Source organism: Narcine bancroftii, chromosome 4 (genome assembly GCF_036971445.1).
Source record: "Narcine bancroftii isolate sNarBan1 chromosome 4, sNarBan1.hap1, whole genome shotgun sequence".
Classification (NCBI taxonomy): Eukaryota; Metazoa; Chordata; class Chondrichthyes; order Torpediniformes; family Narcinidae; genus Narcine; species Narcine bancroftii.
Window position 1 is genome coordinate 280,324,584 of NC_091472.1, and position 24,227 is coordinate 280,348,810.

Genomic DNA, 24,227 nt, shown 5'->3' on the forward strand with positions numbered 1-24,227 from the left:
AAATATTGAATATATTGCTGGTATATCCTCAAAGCAATTATGAGGAAAACAAAAGCACAAGCAATTAAAAAAAAACTTCTAAACAGCTATCAAGTACAGAAGAACATGGGTCTACCTTCGAAGTGAAGCCTCTGGAATCAATTCCTCCTCACCCAAGACCGCAATGGCAGTCCCTTGGTAAGATCCATTGGACTCCGGCGCTGACTTCATGCAGTGTTGTGGAAGATGGTGCCAGCACCCAACAACATCCTCCTCCAGACCATGAAGAGCGATTGCGCGTGCACAAAACTTTGTGCATGCGCGTTATAGCGAGTGCAGCCCAGGCTGCAGCGGTACCCAATTTCTCTCGGCCCAGCGATGCTGGGATCCAAACCCGCAGTCGGGCAGAAGTGCCTTCAGCATCGACAAACGAGGAAGAAGGTGACAATGGAGGGGGACTGGAAGAAGAAGAAATTTACCCAGGTATGGAGGAGGAAGAGACTGTTATATACAAGGGTATATATCTAAACAAGTTTTAACTAAGTTTAAATCTGACCCTCATTATTTAGATCCACCATCACAAGTTGATATATCTAAACAGATAGAAAACTTGACAACTCAGATGGGTCAAGGTTTTTCATCTATGAAGGAACAACTTGCTGATGAAGGGGGAGATTTCATCTATTAAGTTGGATGTGGTAAAGTGTGTGAAAATGGTGGATAAGGTAAAAGATAAATTTAAGAAGATTGAAGAGGATTTTCATGACTAAGTATGATGTGGAACAATGCAAAGAAAAGATGGGTCAGATGAAGGATTCATTCACTGGTTGGGAAATTCAGATAAATGATTTATTGAAGAAAATTGATACGTTGGAGAATAAAAGTTGCAGGAATAATGTTAAAAATGTTGGGCTTCCGGAAGATTTTGAAGGTCTGGATCCAGTTTAATTTTTTCAGAAGTAGATTCCTGAAGTTTTAGGGAAATAATATTTTCTGAATGGTTTGGAATTGGTTAAAGCTCATAGAACGATAAGAAGGAAACCTCTTCCAGGTCAAGCTCCACGTTCTATCCTGATTAGATGTTTATGCTATCAAGATAGAGAATTGATTTTAAGAGTTGCAGTTCAAAGAGAAGTAATCAAGGCCCCTTGGTGGTTAAGAATAATAGTTTTCTGTTGATTTGAGTCAAGCTGTTATTAAATGTAAAGAATTTAGTTCTGCTAAAGCTATTTTGCGGAAGGTTACAAATTTGTTTTTCGATATCCTGCTGTACTTAATTTTTTTAAAATCGAGACTTTCAATCTCAGTTCTTTAGTGACGATGCTGAAACTCTTACATTTGCTCATTCTCTACCGGATAATAAACAAATGAAAAATCAAGAAAGGTTTTTCCAACAGTCTGTTCCAGTTTAGAAGGGGAAGAATGGAAAGAGAGAGAAAGAATCTCAGCAGTTGATTGATATTGACATCGACAATGATCAAGTTAATAGAGATCTGAAGGAAGCATATCATACCTGAAATTATTTTTTGAATTTTTTTTGTTCTGTTCGGGGGTGAGGGGGGTGGTTTGGTTACTGATCCTTCCGAAGTTGTTGGCCACTTTGTGACATTGGTCACTCCCATGTAATTAAAGGTGGTAATACTGTAGTACAGTATTTTGGGGTTTTTTTTTATATGTGGGTTTTTTTTTCTTTTAACATAACATAACAATTTACAGCACGGAAACAGGCCATTAGGCCCTTCTAGTCTGCACCGAACCAAACACCCCACTCCAGTCCCACCTCCCTGCACAATGCCCATAACCCTCCATCTTCTTCTCATCCATATACCTGTCCAACCTTTTTTTAAATAATACAATTGATTCCGCCACCACTATTTCTCCCGGAAGCTCATTCCACACGTCTACCACTCTCTGAGTAAAGAAGTTCCCCCTCATGTTACCTCTAAACCGCTGCCCCTTAATTCTTAACTCATGTCCTCTTGTTTTAATCTTTCCTCCTCTTAACGGAAATAGTCTATCCACATCCACTCTGTCTATCCCTTTCATAATCTTAAATACTTCTATAAAATCCCCTCTCAACCTTCTACGCTTCAAAGAATAAAGACCTAATCTGTCCAATCTCTCCCTATACTCTAGATGCTTAAACCCAGGTAACATTCTGGTAAACCTTCTCTGCACTCTCTCCACTCTGTTTATATCCTTCCTATAATTAGGCGACCAGAACTCCAAATTAGGCCGCACCAACGTCTTATACAGTCTCAACATCACCTCCCAACTCCTATATTCCATGCAATGATTGATAAAGGCCAGCATACTAAAAGCCTTCTTCACCACCCTATTCATGTGAGTTTCTACCTTCAGGGAACGATGTACCGTTATTCCTAAATCTTTCTGCTCTTCTGTATTCATCAATGCTCTCCCATTTACCACGTATGTCCTATTCTGATTCTTCTTACCAAAATGAAGCACCTCACACTTATCAGCATTAAATTCCATCTGCCATTTTTCAGCCCACTTTTCTAAGCAGCCCAAATCCCTCTGCAATCCTTGAAAACCTTCTTCATTATCCACTATTCCACCTATCTTAGTATCGTCTGCATATTTACTAATCCAATTTACCACCCCATCATCTAGATCATTAATGTATATAACGAACAACAATGGGCCCAATACAGATCCTTGAGGTACACCACTGGTCACCATCCTCCAACCTGACAGACAATTATCCACTACCACTCTCTGGCCTCTCCCTTTCAGCCAATGTTCAATCCATTTCACTATCTCAAAATTTATACCTAAAGACTGCACCTTCTTAACTAACCTTCCATGTGGTACCTTATCGAAGGCCTTACTGAAGTCCATATAGACAACATCCACTGCGCTACCCTCATCCACATTCCTAGTCACCTCTTCAAAAAATTCAATCAGATTGGTCAAACATGACCTTCCTCCCACAAATCCATGTTGAGTGCTCCTGATCAGACCCTTTTGAAGAGATCGTTTCGTCCTTTTTGTGTGGTTGCCATGGGGAGGAGTTTCATCGTGTGTGGTAAGGTGGTTTTTGAAGTGAATTGTAATGATGGCTAATTTAAATTTTGCTACTTTTAATGTTAACGGGCTTAATAATCAAATTAAGAGAAAAAGAGTATTGGTGTATATTAAAAAATTGAAGGTTGATGTTGCTTTTTTGCAAGAGACACATTTGACTGAGAAATTGAGTTGGACAAGTTATAGCGTCTTCATTTAATTTGAAAGCAAGAGGAGTAGCTATTTTGATTAATAAAAAAAGTTGTCTTTTAAATTGGAATCAGTTATTTGAGTCAGTTGGTGGACTTTTGATTGTTAATTGTAAAATTTTTTCTGAGTCTTGAACTTTAATGAATGTTTATGTTCCTAATATAGATGATAAGAAATTTATGTTGGATTCTTTTCTTTATTTAAATCAAGCATATGAAAAAATTATGGTAGGAGGTGATTTTAATTGTTGTTTAGATCCATTATTTGATAAATCTCCAAAATCAGTAGTTAGGACTAGAATGGCTAAACAATTGATAGTGTTAATGGAAGAAAGAAAAAAAACTAAAGCTACTGGGCTCGCTCTTGGATTATGACATAATTAGAACATTTTAATTTGTGTTCACAGTCATTACCATAAATCTAAAATGTTAAATGTAATTTGCAAAGTATTTCCTCAAGCTGCCTTCCTTCAGCTCTGGTTTCTATCGACAAATCAAAATATCACACACATTGTAAAATTCCACAGAAGCAATCTATGAAATCTAATTGCAGATAACAATGTTGCTCAAATTACTTTCAGTATGTTTGGACATCCTTTTGAGACAAAATATTTTGTTTGACATTTAAGATAATAGTTTGTTTTATTAATTTTATATCATTTAATTTTTGCAGGGAATGGTGGTGAGCTGATATTGTATTCATTATCAAAACAATATAACTGAGAAAACTAGCTGATGAATTTGACTCAATTTAAAGTCTGACACACAGGAATGTTGTGTTGGGGAGTATTTGAAATTATTATTAAAACTAGATGTGTAATGGAACAAGCATCCATCCAATACTTTGTGCATATTGGCTTCTTGGGAGTGGATAATCTACCATTCTCAACAGTCATGCCTTCCACAAGTGAACTATTAGTGGCAGCACCAATGTGTACCATGTAATTGCTTGGGACATCCCCAGCTCCGCCATATAAAGCAGGCCAGGGGCTCAATGAGAATTGCAGAAGGGCATCCTTGAAGCAGCCACATGTCGAGTTAAAAACAAAGTGCCAACTTGGTGAAGCTACAGCACTGCCAACATTTACAATAGCTGGCAAAACAGTACACAATTGACAGAACAAAGTGATCCCACAGCCAACAATGAGATGAAAGCTTGAGGATCCTGACACATCTGGAGGCAAATTGTGGGGCCAAATGGATTATTTAATGGATTAGGGAGAAGGGACACTCATTATGAAAGGTAACAGGGCCCAGATGCGAGTGGAATACAAGGCTAAAACGTGTACAATCATGTTCATTCAGAATCTGCTCTATAAATTTAGTTTTAGGCATGCAGCATCATTACAGGCCCTTTTGGTCCATGTTGCTCAATTACCCCCAAATGACCTACAAGCAGCAGTATGCTTTTGAAGGGTGAGATGAAACAGGAGCCCTATGCAGACACAGGGAGACTGAGCAAACTCCTTAAAGATAGCATGGGAATTGAACCCTGGTCTCAATCACTTGCGCTGTAACAGCACTGCATTAACCACCCAGCCCTGTAAAGTTTTCTAGGTTCTCCTGTGCATGGCTTTCCATGGAGTACTCTGATTTACTCCTACACACAAAACACATGCAGATTTCTAGATTAACTAGCTGCTGTAATTTGTCCTAGGTATATGGTTGGTTGAGTGATAGATTTTAGGGGAGTTGATGGGAATGTCGTGAGAATAAAATGGAATTGGTGTATAATTATTGCAAATGGATACTTGCTGGGAAATATAATGCGGTAAAGGGCCTGTTTCTTTGCTCTACAATTCTATGACAATAAATATTGTGGTTGCAGAGTTCATCAAATCCAGTCACAGACAAGATATCCTATACCAATTGGAATATAGCAACTCTTATCTTTTTTCATCTATAAGGGAATATGATGGAATACTGTTTACTTCTTGCATTAGTGTAGCTCCAACAACCTTTATAAGACAAAGCTGTCCACTTCATTGAAACTTCCCCCCCACCCCCCAATCTACCATTCTCAACAGTCATGCCTTCCACTGTGCCATCAGCAAAATCTACTGCATTTACTCACCTTGATGAGTCCAACAACAACTCCCAAATCTGCAACTCTGCCTCCAAGAAGGGCATGCTTATGGGAGAAACACCAACTGTAGGTTCCCCTCCAATTTGCACAGCATTCTGACTTGGAAATATATCACCATTCCTTCTTCGCCATTAAGCCTTAACCCTGGAATTCCCAAATTTACTATATTGTGGAATAACTTTCACCAGCAGGGCTGCCGAATTTCAAGAAGGCTATTCTCTGTTGCCTTCTTGATGGCAATCAGATGAGATAAGCAGCAAATGTTGACCAAGACAACAGTGCCAAACTAGGAAAAAATATATGTGTAAATCTCACCCCTTGTTTTCATCTATTTGACCCTGATTACACACATTTAGGATGGCCGCAAGATTGTTGGCATTTAGAAGCTGATGCTGTTATGGAATAAGTTAATAAAATTATGATAAAATATATCTTAAAAGGGTAAGATTTTCAGGTTTAGTTATCAGGTCACATTTCACAAACAAACATCTCATTTGCCATTCAAGAGATATACAAGGGGCAGACTGTGTCTACAGTTGGCTTCGCAGAGACAATGCAAGTGCTTGTGATAGTTTTACAAGTAGGTGTTAAGTAGGTGTTTGAACAGTGTTCAGGCTCAAGAACTGAGAACTCTTTTGCTTCTAAACTGGAAAGAGTTTTAAATGCCTGGTTGGAGTTTGTTGTCCAAAGAGGAGCCATGTGGTTTTGCAAACAAGAGAGAAAACATCCAGTGTTTGTCAGAGTATTCTGCAACAGTTGTGTGAAGGCTGCAAGTTGGCAGACCTGCTGCAAGACCACATTTCAAGATGGGTTTTGAGTTCTGAGTTCAGCCTATTCTAAATCACTATAGTCGATTGCAGAGGTTGTGGCTGGTTATAGCATTTCTCCTGGAATAGGGGAAAAAATGAACTCCTTGTGGTAACCTGAAAGAAGAGGTTACCTTTTGGAAAAACCCAGGAGTGCGCAAGTTTCTTCGTAAGACATTTCAGTTGCTGATTGAAAGAGATCATTTTGTGTGTCCAATGAACAATATCTCTGAAACCAACAAAAACCTTTCGAAGTGGTAACAACTTAAATTAAAGCACCAAAGCCTGGTGAATATAATTGATTGCCTGATACCAGTGAACTTGGAGAAGTGAAAAATGAAAGATTGGACAGTGAAAAAGAACACATAAACATTACAAACATATGTGCTTAGAATCAGAAAGGCATTAAGTTAATACCGATAAGTTAAGTATTGGTCTTATTATTATGTATTAAGAAAATAAAACCATTTTTTGTTTAAGTAGCTATTGTCTTGGTGAATTTCTGTTGCTACTGGTTTTTTGAGTCCTTTGGGCTCATAACAATATGCAGCAAATTGAAATTTGTAGACACATTTGTTGTCATCCTCTGTGCTTGGGTTTACTGTGAAAATTCCAACTTGTTTGGTTGGATACTAAACAACCAACCTACAAAAAGATACTTTGGATGCTGGAATTCAACTTTCCTCTATGCAACTGGATTCTGGACATCTTGGCAAAAAGACTACAGTATGTCTAGGTTTGTTGCAAAACTTGTTCATTACTGATACACGACTGCGCTTCCAGATTCAGTTCCAACAACATTTCAGTGATACAAAAGTAGTTGGCCTAATCAACAACAATGTGTCACATTACAGGAGAAGGTTGAAAGGCTCATAAAATGGTGGAAAACAACACTTGAGTCTCAATGTGGACAAGACAAATGAGATGACTATGGTCTTGAGGAGGAGAAGGTTGACCATTCTCCACTACACATCAATGGTTCTGTTGTGAAGAGAGCAGCAAGCACAAAATTCCTTGGTGTGTATATCAGGGACAACCCGTCTTGGCCTAGCAACACTTCCTCATGGCTCAGGAAGGTGTAGCAGTGTCTACAATTCCTGAGGAGGACATGGCTACTGGCCCCAATCTTTTACAGGAGCATAATTGAGTGTATCCTGTCAAGTTGTATTTTTGTGTGGTATGATAGCTGCAAAGCATCAGACCAGAAGTCTATACAGAGGATCATTGAAACAGCCAAGAGAATCACTTGACTCTCTTTATTCTAGAGATGATATTTACCGGGAGCATTGTCTAAGTTATGCTCAAAGAATTTTCAAAATTCAGTCTAACCCGTCAAAATAGCGTTCTTCAGTCCACAGTACAGCAATCACACATGCAGACAAATACAGTTACATGTATGCATATATTTAAAATAAATATTATTAAATTGTGGAGTCTCGGAGAATTGTTTTAGCAGATCATCAGTCATTCAGCAGGTCTCACTGCCCATGGGACAAAGCTGTTCCTCAACTTGGTGATTCTGGTTCTGATACTTTTGTATCTCTTTCCCAATAGGAGTAGCTGGTAGATGCTGTGCATAGGTTGGTAAGGGACCTCACTGATTTCAAGAGCCCTCTTTCAGCAACCATCCTGGTAAATCACATTGATTAGGGGAGATGGGCTGGTGGGAGTGACACCCCAGTGATTCTCTCTGCTGCTTTTATGGTCCTGTTGATCAAACTGTGATCCGATTCTTTGCAGTAGCCATCCCATACTGATGCAGCCAGCTAGGATGCTCTCAATAGAGATCCAGTAGAAAACTGACAGGATGGTGGCCGGTAGTTTTGCCTGCCTCAGCCTTCAAATGAAGTGCAGTCACTGTTGCTCTTTCCTGATAGTGGGGAGATATTTCCAGGATTGGTCACTTTTTAAGAGGACTCTGAGGAACTACTCTCTCCATTACCAAGCTACAATGTCCTCTGTAATGTGTGGCACAAAGATTTTTTTTTTTCTTTTCTTATCCCCTGTTCTCTACAGTTTTAACTTTGTAATCAAACAATTCACATGTGATTAAAGTACACATTCCAGATTTTATTCGAGGTTATTTGTTTACATTTGGATTGACTGTGTAGAAATGACAGCACTTTTTATATATAGTCCCCTCATTTCAGGTCACCATAATATTTGGGACATACAATGGTATGTATATTAGTCATGTTTAGTTCTTTGTTGTGTTTCCCTTGCATGCAATGACTGCTTGAAGTCTGTTATTCATAGACATTACCAGGTGCTGACTATCTTATTTCCTCTGCCAGGCCTCTACTCAACTACTGTTGTATCATCTACAAACCAAAATGTATACAAATAACCTTGAATAAAATCTGGATTGTGCACTTTAATCACATGTGAATTGTTTAAATACAAATTTAAAACTGTGGAACACAAGGGTAAATAAAGGGAAAAAAAAGTCTTTGTCCCAAACATAGAGGAGGGCACTGCATGAATGTGTAGGGAGGATGGTCATCCCTGGTCTTCCTGAGGTCCACAAACATCTCCTTTGACTTGTTCACGTTGTTATTCTTGCACCATTTCGCAAGGTTTTCCACCTCTTCTCTGTATTTCAACTCATTGTTGTTGCTGATAAGGCCATTTACTGTTGTGTCATCTGCAAACTTGATGACTTGGAGCTGAATCTGTAGCCATGGGTCAGTAACTTAAACCGGAGTGGGATGAGCACACAGCCCTGAGCTAGGCCAGTGTTCAGCATGATGGTGCTCGATGTTCTGCTGCCAAGATGGCTCCAGCAGCAGTGCAGCAGGCCCTGAGTACTTCACCACTGTCATAGTCTCGATCTTATGAGTCCAAGTCACGTATTTGTGTCCTTAAAGTCCCATCTCTCTGACTCTGAGAAAAGAGAGTCAGTAGCATTCCTTTAGCTTAATAGATAGCTAATTTCCTTGGTAAATTGGTCCAAAAGGGTTTCATTTGGAAGCAAAATAAAATACCCAAAGCTCTGGAAGGTGGGTTTCTGTCTTGTCAAGTTTCTACAAAGTGCAGTGCATCTAGTTCCACTTCTCCACACGTTTCATTCTGTTTAACTTGTTTTACATACTGAGCCAATTCCCTTCAGAAAGTTACAGCTGAATCTACCTCCACACCCTATGTTTCACTTACACAATGCATAAAAAATGTTTTTTCTCATGTTGCTTTTGTTTTTTTATTAATTTAGTTTGAGAAAGAGAAACAGCATGATATTCGTTCATTCTTTTCATCAAAATCTGGCTCTGCGGAGAAGCTCAGAACAACACCCAAAGATCTGCACTCACAACAATGTCCTGATATCGTTGAGCTGGAAGAATTTCCAAATTCCCATGAATTATTTCATCAACCACAAAAAAAAATGGATGAAGACAAGTGCAAGATGAACAACTTGGGGCCACAGACAAAACGATTTAAATCTTCACATGGAGAACTCCAAACCTGTTCAAGTACAAAAAAAAGACAGCGCAAAATTGGGACAGTACCATCTCCATTAAGCCTTGAAAGAACTCAACAGTTATTGAGTGAAAGAAAATTGAGTCGAAGTGGAAAAACATGGAATTGTACCATATGTACATATACTAATAATACCTTCTTGTCTTACTGTGAAATGTGTGAAACTTGCAGAGATGTGGGTAAGATTCCTTTGTGAACTTTATGACGTACATGTGTTTTGTTCCATATATTACAAGAATAAAATTTAAAAAACAGGTTTTTATTGGCCAGCAGACAATGTAGAATGTGCAGTTTTCAAAATTTAGTGAAGCCATATGGTACGATGTATTTCCATTGATCCCTAAATAGACAGATTTTGGAACGGTCGTGTAATGATTTAGGGTGATTCATGTCCTTGTTTGGTAATGTAGCATCTACTATGGTGGCTGCTGAAACTTGACCTTTGTTAATCCCATCCTTGCTATTAATGTCTCCCATTTTCTTTTGTTATCAGCTGCAATTTCCCTTGTCATCATTAATATTGAAGGTTATCATGTCCCTTTCACTAATGTCCTTAAAGCAGCTTTATACACCCTAAAGCTGTTTTGGTTGAGGCCATCTCTCCAAATGATGTGTTCTTCAATCCTCCAAGAATATCTCATCCTGTGTATGTATGTCTGACCCAGTGAAAGATTACTCCTTCCTTGAAGAATGCTGGGATACTTAGCATCTGCTTCTGAGAGGATTATCATGTTGGAATTTATTTTCCTTACAGCAGATGCCAAGAATGCACCTCAGGCATTGAAGATAGAAGATTAAAAACAATTTGCACTTGAGAATGAGATGCTTATCCTTTAGGTCTCCAGTCTTAGCTCTTTACTGTATGGGCTGTGAAATAGAGTTCACATACAGTTGTGAAGAAAAAAGATGGGCTTTCATTACCACAAAAAATTGTTGGCTTTTTAAAATTATCCTTTTGTGGTTAAAACTTAAGGCCCTTTGAAAATGTTATTTTACTTTGAAATGATTAATATATTAAAAATACTGGTTTATTTCTGATTTATCAACAAACAGTATATACTCAAATTTTCCAGTACAATTTTTAAAACAGAAGTTTTCCCCAACACAGGCAATCAGAAAGAACATGTGTCCTATCAGACAAATCCAAGTGAAGACGAATGTCAAGCTGGAACCCACCAGACTGAATGTACAGTCCTTTCTGACCTAGAAAATGGGGAAAGAAGTGAATTACATATACCTGCTGAGCAGATAAATTGTGAAATGAATCACCGCAGTACAGTGAAATCTGAAGAAACCCTTGCATCATTCAATATTGACAAAAGCAGCAAAGTTATTACCATGAGCAAAGAAAGTTTAAATAATGAGTATCAACAGCGACCAGGTAATTCAGTTTGTTTAGACCTGAGGCTAATTAAAGGAAATTATGCAGATAATTTTTTATTTATTTCTCAAAAGTAAATTATCTTTAAGGTCGCATTTTGCCATGTTTTCTTTCCTGAATCTGAAAAATGTTCAGTGTTTAACTTGCATTAATTATTTACTTGATGGTTGCTTTCTGTTCCAGACTACTTTGCCAGCAGCACCTCAGAAACACTTTGTTCATATTGATTTATAGCGAATATTAATGTTACAATTTATCTTATCAAAACTGTTCCTCTCTGGCATTTATGCATCATTTTCAAAAGAATGTGGAGCAGGAATAGACCATTTAGCACCTTGAGCCTGCTTTGATATTTGATGATATTGTGAATGATTTTGCACTCTTCACATCATGATATCTGTATCTGACAATCAGCAATGTCATATTTAAAATTGGTCCTTAACTTCAGTCACCTGTGTATCCAGCATATTACCCATCACAATTTTCACCATCTACCAGATGATCACACCGCCAGACACCCCTTTCACTCTGTTTTGTACAGGGACCACTCCCACCATGATTCCCTCATTTCTTCCCACTAATCGCACCTTGGTACCTACCCTATGACTGGAGGAAATGCGACACTTGCTCCACATCTCTCTCAAAGAGTCCTTCCAAGTGAAGTAACAGACCCTTTCAGGTAGCCTGAAAGCTGCAAATTCTTCTCCATGTACTCACCTGAATGCTCCAAAAGTGCCTCCGAGGCGCCGACACCAACTTCCTCGGGGAGGGATAATCAGCGGAGTGCCAGACTCCACCGAGGCACCTGAATGTGCAGCTGCTATAAGCGGCTGCCTGGGGGGGTGGGCAGATGATTATCAGCCGGCGGCCCAACTTCCCGCTGCCTGACAGCCGCCCCACTGCCTGACAGACCCTGCCCTACTGGGGAGGGGAGGTCAGCGGGGGACGTCGGGGCAGGAGCAGCCGGTGTGGACTGTCACTGCTGTTCCTGCACTGGGGCCGCTCTCTGTGGCTCAAAATGTGGCATAGTAATGGCGATCTTCCTTACTCATAATCCCCCACGTAGCTGGAACTGTGTGGGAAACACAGAGCATGGGGGATTATGGGTAGGGAAGACGGCCATTGCTATGCCGCATATTTATGATGGGTGGCACTGCGGCACCAGTCGCCCCACCTCCATCAGATCTGGATGCACTCCGAGGTGCCTCTGGATATGAATAGGCCCTTTCAGGAGGACCAGGCAATGCTGCAGCAGCCTTTTAGGGCTGCCACCTGAAAGTTGAGTATGCAGGTTAAGATCCGCTCCTTCTGCCGCCCTCAAGGCGGAGGATCCACCTGAAAGGGCCGAACATTTCACTTGTAAATCAGTAAGGGTCATCTGCTGTTTCTGGTGCTCATCTTATGGCCTCTTCTACATTGTAGAGACTGGATGCAGACTTGGAGATTGTTTAATTGAGTCCATTATAATATTGGGGCCCCCCCAGTGGTCAACCATTTCAATTCCACAACCCATTCTCACGCCCACATGTCTGTCCATGGCATCACGCAGTACCAAACTGAGGCCACACACATAAATTGCAAAAACAACATGTAATATTCTGTCTGGGCACTCTCCAACTAGATGGCATTAATATCAACTTTTCCAGATTCTGTTAGGTACCTTTCCTGCCTCTCTCTCTCTTTGCCTATCCCTCTGTTTCCTTTCCTCTTGTTCCCTACCTCTTTCTCTCTCCAGTCAGAGAGCCATCCCCTACCCCGATCACTTCTCAGCTTTTTTCTCTTAAATTTAAATATAGATGTACAGCACGGTTACAGTCCATTTCGGCCCACGAGCCCATGCTGCCCAATTACCCTAAACCCCGGTACTCACGGTGGGAGGAAACCAGATTCCCCCAGGGAAAACATACGCAGATATGGGGAGAACATACAAACTCCTTACAGACAGCGCAGGACTTGAATCCTGGACCCAATTGCTGCCACTCTGAAGGTGTTTGCTAACCGCTATGCCAAACATGCCACTCCAACTCTCCTCTCCCACCCATATCTTATCAAAACTGTTCCTCTCTGGCATTTATGCATCATTTTCAAAAGAATGTGGAGCAGGAATAGACCATTTAGCACCTTGAGGCTATGATCTCTCACCTGTTGGCCTGTGCTCCTCTCCCTCCCTGCTCCTTCTCCCCTCCTACCCCCCATCCCCACCACTTTTTATTCAGACATCTGCCTGCTTTCTGCTTATACCTTGATGAAGGGCTCAGGCCTGAAATGTTGGTTATATATCTTTACTTCTTATGACCTGCTGAGTTTCTGCAGCAATTTTATGTATTAAATTGCAATCACAGTGTCCACAGACTTTCTTGTGTACTGAAATGGAAGGTTTTTTCTCCCTTTTCTTAATCCAGGATATTACTCATTTTCAAAATGAAGGCAGAATTCTTCTAGAAAATTGTAACTAACGCATCTAAAAGCTTCTCTCTCATTGGGTCAAGTCAACCTCTCCAGATGAAAGCACAGTATTATCTGATTATCATTTTATTGCATAAATTACATCCTTCATGAAAATTGATAGTTAGAAATCTTTCTTTCTGCTTTTTCTAATGAGTCTGTTATTTTCTTTAAAACTCTGTTAATCCAATATGCTCATTATTTTAGTAGTTCAGTGCAGACAGTTCTACTGGACTATTGTATGTTATTCAAATTTATATTCCAACAGTTTCAATTCACTCATAGGACATAGACCATTGTAGCACAGTACAGGCCCTTCAGCCCATGATGTTGTGCCAACCTATGGAAACGTAATCCACAACAATTTTTCCCAAACTCACATCTATAACCTATGACCATCCAAGAATCTTTTGAATGTCTCTGTTGTACCATCCTCCACTCCACCACCATCCTTGGCAATGCATTCCAGCATGCATCCACCATTTTCTGAGTCAAAAAATTTGCCTCTGACATCTCCCTAAACTTTCTTCCACCTACCTTTGGTATTTGCTATTGTCACGCCAGAAAAAAAGATGTTGTCTGTCTGTCCTATCCAAGCCCTTCATAATCACTTATTCCTGTATGAATTACACAGAATAATGAAGTTCCCAGTAAGTTTAAAGGAATCAGAGTTCTGCAGATCATTGAAAGTGTAGGATATCATGCATCAATGAATTTCGGTAAGGTTTCTTTGGCAGATTTCATCCTGTGATGCATTTTGTAAATTTACAACACTCCACCACACACACCATCACTTGAAGCAACAAAATCACTTTGATATACTGTATGTACAATGTGTTTTGTTTCATTAATGTGAAAAAGTTTACTAATTCTAAAATTGCATTTCTTTTCCTAATCATCACACCTCTTTTGGGGCAACCTGATACATGTCGAGTACCCCGTATCCGAAATGCACGGGAGCTGAAGTGTTTCAGATTTTGGAATAATGTGTTAGGGTAACTAACCAGCACAGTAGCATCAGTAGAATACCTGTATCAGCTGTTAAACAACAACAACAAACAATGGCAGGCTTTTAGTCTCCACCTCCGATGCTGTGTTTTGATCAAAAGGTTACAGTGCATTGTAACACAATAATGTTGCTGGTCATGTTACACTCAAACATGCCATTTTAGGTGAAGATGAATTTCAGATTTCACTTAAAAATAATGTTTTGTACTTACCAAAAGAAACTTGATCTCTGGTTTCAAAAGAAGATAAATGCAGCACCAAATACTAGAAATTCTTCTGGTTGGCTTTTTAAAAAATGTTTCCTCCAGAGTCATCGCAATGAGTAATGCACATGAGACTGGCAGTGAAGATGGTTGGTAACAAACTGGGGCAAAAAGAGCGTCAGAGCCCCACATGGGCAAGCGAGGTCAGGTGTTGAATTTTTCAGCGTGTTGAATTTGTCAGCACTCAAAATTTTGAGCATTTTGGATTTTCGCGTAAGGGTTACTCAACCTGCACTTGTTTTCTGGTTCGCTACCCCTTCAAAACCTCAGAATCAAATAATCTCAGCTTTAATTTCTCAGTCTATGTTTCGAGTAAAAGAAATCTCCTAAATTCCAAGTTCACTTTGCTCATTTCTTTGTCTGTCTTATGAATATATTGACTGCTTACGGGATATAGTACATTTGTCCCAAGTAACTTAATCAAATGAATTTGGTAAATATTTCAATTGCATGATAGATCATCTGTGCAATTCTGTCATCACATTATTTGTTTATTTGTGGCAAGTTTTAAATACTTGTAAAAGCTAGCTTTGCTTTCATCCTTTCTAAGTATGTGTCAAAGTTTTTGTTTTCTCCAGTCTAGCTATGATTCCTCTTGAGAAAGGAATGAATCATGTTTTTTTTTCCAAATTAACTCTGTCAATCCTGTCAGGTGCAGTACAGCATGATACCACACGTGACGGTCCAGATTATGATGACTTCATGTTTTTTGCAAGCAAGCATACTGATCGAATACATCTCTATACAAAGGTAATATTAGCCTTTTCATCCACTTGTTTAAATGCATGATACATTTCTGCACTAAAATGTGCCTTGCATCAGTAATGTATGATGCTTCCAATTCCAAATCAAATAGCAATGGAAAAATTATCAGCAAACTTGTATTTGCCTCTGAATATCAAATTAAGCTTCAATCATTAATCTGAAAACAGTCCAGCATCTGTTTGAGTAGAACAATTCCAATGCAAGAGTATTATGCTTTGGAGAAAAGCTGCATTTGTATATCTCTATCTATGTCGCACTGATTCTACGATTGTATGTTTGTTCCACCACTAAGTACCATTGAAGGTTGGCCTCTGTTATTTTGTAAATATGTCACAGTGAACAGAATTGAGAAAAAGTGAGATAATTTACTTTTAGTGATATTGCTTGAGATATAAGTATCAGCAAATAGGAAGCTCATCCTTCTCTTGAACAATGCCTGAAGATCTTTCAATTGAAAAGACTGACGGGACACCATTTTCGCATTTTGTCAAAGGGTATCTCTATCTATGCACTGAATCATTAATCTAGACCATTTTCCCTCTTAAAAATGTGCGAACTGAATACAATGATATAGATCAGCTTCAGTTACCCAGTTTTATGGAATTAGGATAGGAATAATGCAAATCGCCAACATTTCATTCAGTTTCATGGCAGTGTGTCATTGAACCAGGAAGATTTTCATTTTTTAATTAATTTAAACCTGCTCCTTCATTCTGACCCTCCACTCTATAATTTATGCTGGCATGGTGCATCTTGCACACTGACTGTATGCAATCAGGTTGCATGCCTCACAGCATTCTTGTCTTCACATCATTTGCAATGGGTGAGCAGTGACTACATTTTGAACTTGAGTGGTATTTGAAGTCATATCTTCTGACTCAGACTTGAAACTAAATCTCTCCTTAGAAGGTGATTTGATTTTGATTCTCACTTTACCATTTTGATCATGAAGCAGTGTATCAGGTTGTTGCTAGGCAACTGGCACTTTTGATTTGATTTTCCTTAAATATTCTTAGAAAAACTCTGCAATATTTTTATATATATATATATAAAAAAACTTTTTCTTTACAAAAAAACAAACATAACAACCCCTCTTTCCCCCACCCACCCCCAACCTCACAGTATAGATCCACACACTGTCTAGCCTCATATTTATATTAATCACCAAGAATTCTATGTGGGGAAGTCACCTGCATTCATACTTTAGCAGCATTCATTACTGTCCTTTTTATTATTATAGTTACAATTGAGCCCCTACATGGTTCAAATATGGCTGCCAATAATAAATATATCATATTTGTTCTTTAGGTTGTATGTAATTTTTTATATAGGTTGGCAACTATTCATCTCAGCACTCCATCGTGCTATATGTAGAGGGGAGTCAGACTTCCAAGTAATTGCAATGCATTTCTTAGCCACTGCCCAGTCTATTTTAACAAATGAAATTTCGAATTTGGTTAGTTTATTATTTATTCAATAAAATTGCCCGAAAGATAAAGCTCTGTGTCGCCCTGTTATTCTTGTTTGGAAAAAAAATGTTTTAATTGGTGTAAATGTAAGAGCATCTATTTTAATGGGAGAAGAAGCTTAATGACCTTTAATTATGTTGGAAGGTGTGATGGTTTTGTGCCTGGGGAAAATATGGAATGCATTCAAATCTAATGTATTGTGAATTTTTTTTAAATTTTGTGCACTTCAAGGGTCCCTAGGTAATCTGATATCCCCAAGGTAATCTGGTCCAACCTTGAAAAGCATACAGCTGCTTTTGCACCGAGATTGCAGTCTTTCAAGAAAAGACCTTCCACCACCATATTCTGAAGGGGAGAACACCATTAAATGTTGGCCTTGCCAGCAATGCCCTCATTCTGCAGAGCAATAAAAATAAATATCCTTATTATTTGTATATAGTTGTAGCTTATTTCTTGAAAAATGCCTTAAATCAATTCTGCACATAGCGTCAGCATCTTAGGTTAATACATTAACATACAATTGAATACTGTAACATACTATTATCTCCCGCTGCTGGAGCTACACATTAACTGGGCGTTTGAGAAATGGATTTGTAGAAGATAAATGGTTTTATCCAAAACTGGAGGAAGTATGGTTTGTTGGTTAAAGGGACGGAGGTAATACAGCAAAACCACCAATCAGATGGTTTCAGTCTGGATGACAAATGCAGATCTGCATTTTTCAAACTGTAAACTTGGACATTGAGATCCCTGTTGTTCCCCACGCAAATAAAGGGAATTATCCATTAAACTTGGTTAAACAAAATAGCATTTGAACTATTTTATGAATTTCAACTTGAATTAGTAAGAGTGAAGCTCTATGAGAGCATGTGCACTGCACTGAACAATAAATAGACTCTTGTCGTGGTTGAGTACTTACCTTCATCGGGAGGAGAAGAGTGAGAGTCGTGATCACTCGTATGGCAGTGAGCCAGTGAAGGTCAGAGGAGTTTAGCTGGGTGGTATTTGGGAAGTTGAAGAATGCAATGTTATGTCTAGTGAATAATAAAAAGAAAGTTGACTTCATGGTGTGCTAAACAAAACGAGTGAGAGTATTATTAGTTTGTAAGTTCTAAGTGGTAAATCAGTGCCGTTACAAGTGGTGATCCGGTCATGATCACAGTACCTTCTAATTTAAAATGGAATAGGATGAGGATAAACCTCTTACAGAAGCAGATAGGGAGGTCAAACTAAAGATTTCCCTTTCTTTTTCATTAATAATGCATCAGTATGATTTTTTGTTCTTGAAGCATGTTTCTCTGCCCTCAAAGTGATGAGTCAGATGACGAAGTATTGTTTACTTGTGAACCGTCTTCCAGAGCAGATTGCCTGTGAAGTGGAGGATGTCTTAGTGGATCCGGATGGTAATCTCCCATATGACATGCTTAATGCGGCCATTCTGCAGCGTACTCAGCCATCTGGAGAGATTTGTATTGCTGATAACAGCCTAGGCAATAGACAACTAGCACAGACGTTGAGAAGGTGGCACAGGCGAGCTGGAACAGATGTTATCAAAGGTAATTTTTGGAAGCATGATGCTTACCTCATCATGTTCAAGAGCATTTGATGAGTGTCTTTTGAATGTCCACCCTTGATCAGTTGGTGGATCATGCCGACCTCGTTATTTCCATGACCTCTGCATTGAAGATAGAAGTATTGGCTTCTTTCCTGAGTCAACAGAACAAATAGAAATGCAGCTAATGTTTACTGCGCCTTGTAAAAGGCCAGCACCTTCTCAATCAAAGTTAACTGAGTTGGAGCAGCAAATTGCAGCACTGACTACACAACGGAATTCCTTTCGTCATCCTGGTTGGAATCGTGGTGGTCGAGGACATGGTAGAGGTGACAGATGACATATTTGTTGGAAGCATCAAAGATTTGGTGCTGCTGCCTGGTTCTGTCAGCCACCTTGCTACTTCTACAAATGGCAGCCAAGAAACAACCAGGCCCAACAGTAGAGGGAACTGCTGCTCATGGGTTCATCAGCCGCCATCTTTTCCTCAAAGACTGTCTCTCGCGAGTTCAATTTCTTCTCAATCCTTGTGCAGAGAGTTCAGTGGTCCCTCCAACCACAGAGGAACGCAGACACTCCAATATGTCATGTGTTCTTTCAGCTGCGAATTATTCTCATATTCAAACATATGGCCAGAGGTTACTCGTGTTAGATTTCAGACTCAAGAAATCTTTTTGGTTGGTTTTCATGGTTGTAAACATGGAAAATTCCATTTTGGGAACAAATTTCTTGTCACATTTTTCTTTGATGGTGGATTTGAAAGATCACTTTGTCGTGGACCACAGCTCTTGTATGCAAGTGAGCTGCATTCCTCCAATATTGTCAGCCACATGACAAGCCTTCAACCTGGCCTCATGTTAAAAGGGATGTTGGATTATGGGCAAGGACTTGCTTGCTGTGTCAATGCTCTAAAGTCTCCAAATACACAAAATCCAAACTGGAGGAATGTTTCCAGAGTGTGCATCTAGACTTGGTAGGCCCGTTTCCACCATCTCGAGGATATACTTATCTGTTCACATATGAAGACTGGACTACCAGGTGGCAGGAGGCCATTCCTATCACTGACATGTCTGCGGAGATGGTCACTTGGGCTTTCATGGATTTTTCGATTCCATCTTCGGGTGTTCTGGTCACTATTACAATGGATCGAGGGTCTCAGTTTGAGTTGGTGTTGTTCTGAGCTCTCACTGATCAGATATAATACTGAATTTAAATAAATGAGACTGAATTAGCATCCCTTGATCTAAACAAAGGGTAAATTCCATCTTGATTAATGATGTGATCCTTGATAACCATGTTTGAACCCATATTTAATCAGTTTTCTGAAAAAGAAAATAAAGAAAAAAAAACTAAACTAAAAATAATCTAACCCAACCCTATAACAAGGTTGCTTATAACAATTGTACGAATATGGATTGAGCAGCAGCCTTCAGAGACAATAGACGGAGAATCTCTCGAGCATCCAAACCACTGAAATCTTCTAGTTATGATAGTAACGTATGAATGGGCTCTAACTGATCTTCTAGGAACTACCTTATTTGCACTACAGCTTACCATCTACAGGCCAATGGCCTTGTTGAGCGTTTCCATCAATAATTGAGGGCAGCATCTTCGTGGAGCTAACGTTTGCCTATGGTTCTCCTAGGATTACATACCGCTGCTAAGGCAGAACTTGGATGTTCAGCAGCAGAGCTAGTTTATGACACTACGTTAACTTTGCCAGGCGGGTTAGTGAATTCGAGTCCAAGCACAACACTCTGGCTAGTTATGTTGATTGTCTTCGGGATAAACATCCAACCTACCCCTATGCAGCAGGCATCACCTGAAATGATTATGCTGAATAATCTACAATGCTGTACTCGTGTTGTATGTGTATGCTGTTCGCAAACCACTTCAGCCTGTTTAAGATGGTCCTTTCAAATCTTATGACACCACTCAGACTTTTGTGATCGACAGGAATGGAAGAGTGGATGCAGTTTCCGTCGACAAATTGAAGATGGCGTATGTCGACATCTGCATCGGATGTCGGGTCAGAGGATCAGTCTGGGGTGGGGGAGGTGGGCAGTCTCAGTTACATACAGTACAACTCTGATTATCCAAAATAGTTGGGACCAGGCCTCTGTCAGATAAAACGGTTTTTCTGGAGAACTCGTCATTTTTAAAAAAACAACCCAGTATCAACAGCAAATGACTCATATCAATGTTTAAACAACAAAAAGGGAAAGCTTTTTAAGCATTAATGTTTAATTCTCATCAAAAAATTGCTGGCCACCGCTGATCACCAAGACGAACCCAATACCGCCGCTGATCACCGGGACCTCCCAACCACCATTGCTGATCCCCTACACAAACCCATCGCTGCTGCTAATCCCCGGGGAGGCTTCCAGGGCATGGGGAACACTCACTCGGCAGGCTCCAGTCTCCCTGGTCACTGGAGCTCCCGACAACGGAGTTCCGACTCTGAATCCTCCCTAGGCCATCCGCACATGCACACTGAGGGGAGGTTTGGGAGTCAGCGTCCAGTGTGCCGAGGAAGGAGGGAGGGAGAGAGGGGAGGGAACACCACTGTGCCCGAGGTCCCACTCCTGCCCTGGAGGCCATTCTCCTTGAGGACACTGGGAAAAGGGATTCTTCTGACCGCTTGCAGCTAGGAGACAGTGCGATGTAGTTTGAGATGGAGAGAAAAGTCAAAAGGGGGAAGGTAAGAAATTGAAAGAGAGAGGGGAGTTACCTGAAACGAAGACAATTGTCCTTCTAATTTCATGTTGAGTGAATTTTTTTCAACCTGTAAGGTCAGTTAGGCTCCAAAAAATTTTGGATATATGAGGATTTCAGAGAATCCGATTTTGGATAATCGGAGTTGTACTCTACTTACCTTCATCGGGAAGAGGAGAGTATGTCAGGATTACCCATGTGGTGGTGAGCCAATGAGTTTAACTGGGTGGTGTTTGGGGAGTGAGTGCAATGTTGTGTCTAATGAATGATAGAAAGAAAGTCGACTCCATGGTGTTCTGAAAGAAACTAGTGAGTATATTCTTTATTTGCTTGTAAGCTGTGGTAAATCAGTCCCATTACACTTCTTGGAAAACTGGAGGAAGTATGGTTTGTTGGTCAAAGGGATGTGGAGCAGCAAAGACACCTGTTGGATGGTCAGTCTGGGTGAAAAAGAGCTTCTTGCATCTATTTTTAAAGATAATGCTAGAAAGGACAGGCTTTGAGAAGAAAACAGGATAATCCGGAGCTATATATTATGCATGTTAGTTTGAAATTGTGGTTCATTCAGGTTGTTTTATTAGCTGTATATTAATAGATGCCCTGGATGATGAGATATGTGAAGTTCATCAGGATTCTTAATAAATTATTATCCCTGTTCATTCTTAGGAAAGAGAACCATTAAACTGCAGTTTTATTCCTCTCGATATCATGTCAGAAAACTGGGAAGATTTGCCAACATTTTTTGAGCAGAAAAAAAATTGTGCAGCGGTAAGTTTGTTAGATATAAATATGGGATATTTTGATTGCATTTTATTTAGAATTCAAACATGTAAATTAGAAGAAGTATACTATTTGGAGATGAGCATCTGTTCTGCTAATTTAGTTCATGGCTGATCTGATTGTATATTCACTTCAACTTTGCATTCCCATCTATTTTATTATTGGTGGTCCTTCAGTTTGAAGAAGACACGTTGTACAGTTCATCTGTGGACATGAAGATGCTTTTGCAGTCCCAGTCTGGAGACTGTTTTTGTAATAATTGTGGCTGGTGCTTTGTGATGCCATTTACAGGTTTCCATCAGTTTTTGGCAGCGCCCGTCTTCAAAACTGATGTAGACTTCATAGCACAGGGTTCATCAATGGGATCTGTCAGCAGCCACAACTTCTAGTTCTCTTGGCTGGATGTCACAGTTGTGTAGGGTTTCCGTCACAGCGTTTTTTAGCACTTGCATGGATGACCTTAAGGTCTTCTTCCAATCTTCAGTTCACTATAGAACAGCTGGCGAGGCATACAGTGGTCATCCATTCTGATGATGTGTCCCACCCACTGCATCTGGAACATAGGAAGTAGGAACAGGAGTAGGCCAAAAATGGCCCATCGAGCCTGCTCCGCCATTCAATACGATCATGGCTGATCTAATTTATGACCTAACTCCACCTACCTGCCTTCTCCCCATATCCCTTAATTCCTCTATCAGGTAAAAATTTATCTAACCGAATTTTAAATATGTTTAACGAGGCAGCCTCAACCACTTCCCTGGTTAGAGAATTCCAAACATTAACTACTCTCTGGGAAAAACTATTTTTCCTCATCTCTGTCCTAAATCTACTCCCCCGAATCTTGAGACTGTGTCCTCTCGTTTTAGTTTCCCCGGCCAGCTCAAAAAACCTTCTTACATCTATCCTATCCATACCCTTCATAATCCTATATGTTTCTATAAGATCTCCTCTCATTCTTCTGAACTCGAACGAATACAATCCTAGATGATTTAATCTTTCATCATAAGTCAACCCCTTCATCCCAGGGATCAACCTAGTAAACCTCCTCTGGACCGTCTCCAAAGCCAGTATATCCTTCCTCAAATATGGAGACCAGAACTGGACACAGTACTCCAGGTGCGATCTTACCAGTACCTTATACAGTTGCAACATTACCTCCCTACTCCTGAATTCATTTCCTCTAGCGATGAAGGCCAACATTCCATTTGCCTTCTTAATAACCTGCTGCACCTGCAACCTAACTTTTTGTGATTCATGCACAAGCCCTCCCAAGTCCCTCTGCACAACAGCATGCTGTGGTTTTTCACCCTTTAAATAATATTCAGCTCTTTTATTTTTCTTGCCAAAGTGGATAACCTCACACTTACTAACATTGTACTCCATCTGCCAGGCCTTTGCCCACTCATCCAGCTTAACTATATCCCTCTGCAGACTCTCCACATCCTCATTACAATTTGCTCTTCCACTCAATTTGGTGTCATCCGCAAACTTGGCTACACCATATTTTGTCCCCTCCTCCAAGTCATCAATGTAAATGATGAACAGTTGTGGGCCTAACACTGACCCCTGCGGCACCCCACTTACCACTCTCTGCCAACCTGAAAAACTCCCATTTATCCCGACTCTCTGCCTCTTGTCAGACAACCAATTTTCAATCCAGGCCAATAGACTTCCCCGGACTCCACTTTCCTGTAACTTACTGAGAAGTCTCTTGTGCGGCACCTTATCAAACGCTTTCTGGAAATCCAAATATACAACATCAACCTGTTCTCCTCTATCCACCGCACCCATTATATCCTCAAACAATCCTAACAAGTTTGTCAAACAAGATCTTCCCTTTCTAAAACCATGCTGCGTCTGCCTGATTGAACCCTTACGTTCCAAAAGTTTCACTATTTCATCTTTAATGACAGCTTCAAGCATTTTTCCAACTACAGACGTCAAGCTAATTGGCCGATAATTTCCAGTCTTCTGCCTACATCCCTTCTTAAAAAGAGCGTGACATTTGCTGTCTTCCAGTCTGCCGGGACCTGCCCAGAATCCAAGGAATTTTGGTATATGACCACCAATGCATCAACTATAACTTCTGCCATTTCCTTCAGAACCCTTGGATGCATATCATCAGGACCAGGTGATTTGTCTGGGTTTAGTCCCATTAGTTTCTCCATCACTACTTCCTTTGTAACCACTATTTTATCAAGGCCCTCCCCAACATTCGCATCCTTAACTCCGCACTTGGGCATGCTGGACGTGTCTTCCACTGTGAAG

The 24,227-nt window shown here is 40.0% G+C and overlaps 1 protein-coding gene across 5 annotated transcripts in view; it reads left to right on the top strand.

Moving 5' to 3' along the window:
- Positions 1-24,227, top strand: part of zranb3 (zinc finger, RAN-binding domain containing 3) — a 133,560-nt gene that overhangs the window by 75,092 nt on the left and 34,241 nt on the right. For 4 of the 5 annotated variants that reach the window (XM_069935142.1, XM_069935137.1, XM_069935141.1 and 1 more), the window contains 4 exons: positions 9,316-9,760; positions 10,690-10,962; positions 15,331-15,428; positions 21,846-21,947. In XM_069935142.1, the coding sequence (XP_069791243.1) occupies positions 9,316-9,760; positions 10,690-10,962; positions 15,331-15,428; positions 21,846-21,947 (918 nt within the window). The remainder of the gene's footprint in view (positions 1-9,315; positions 9,761-10,689; positions 10,963-15,330; positions 15,429-21,845; positions 21,948-24,227) is intronic. The other variant, XM_069935138.1, reaches the window with a different exon arrangement.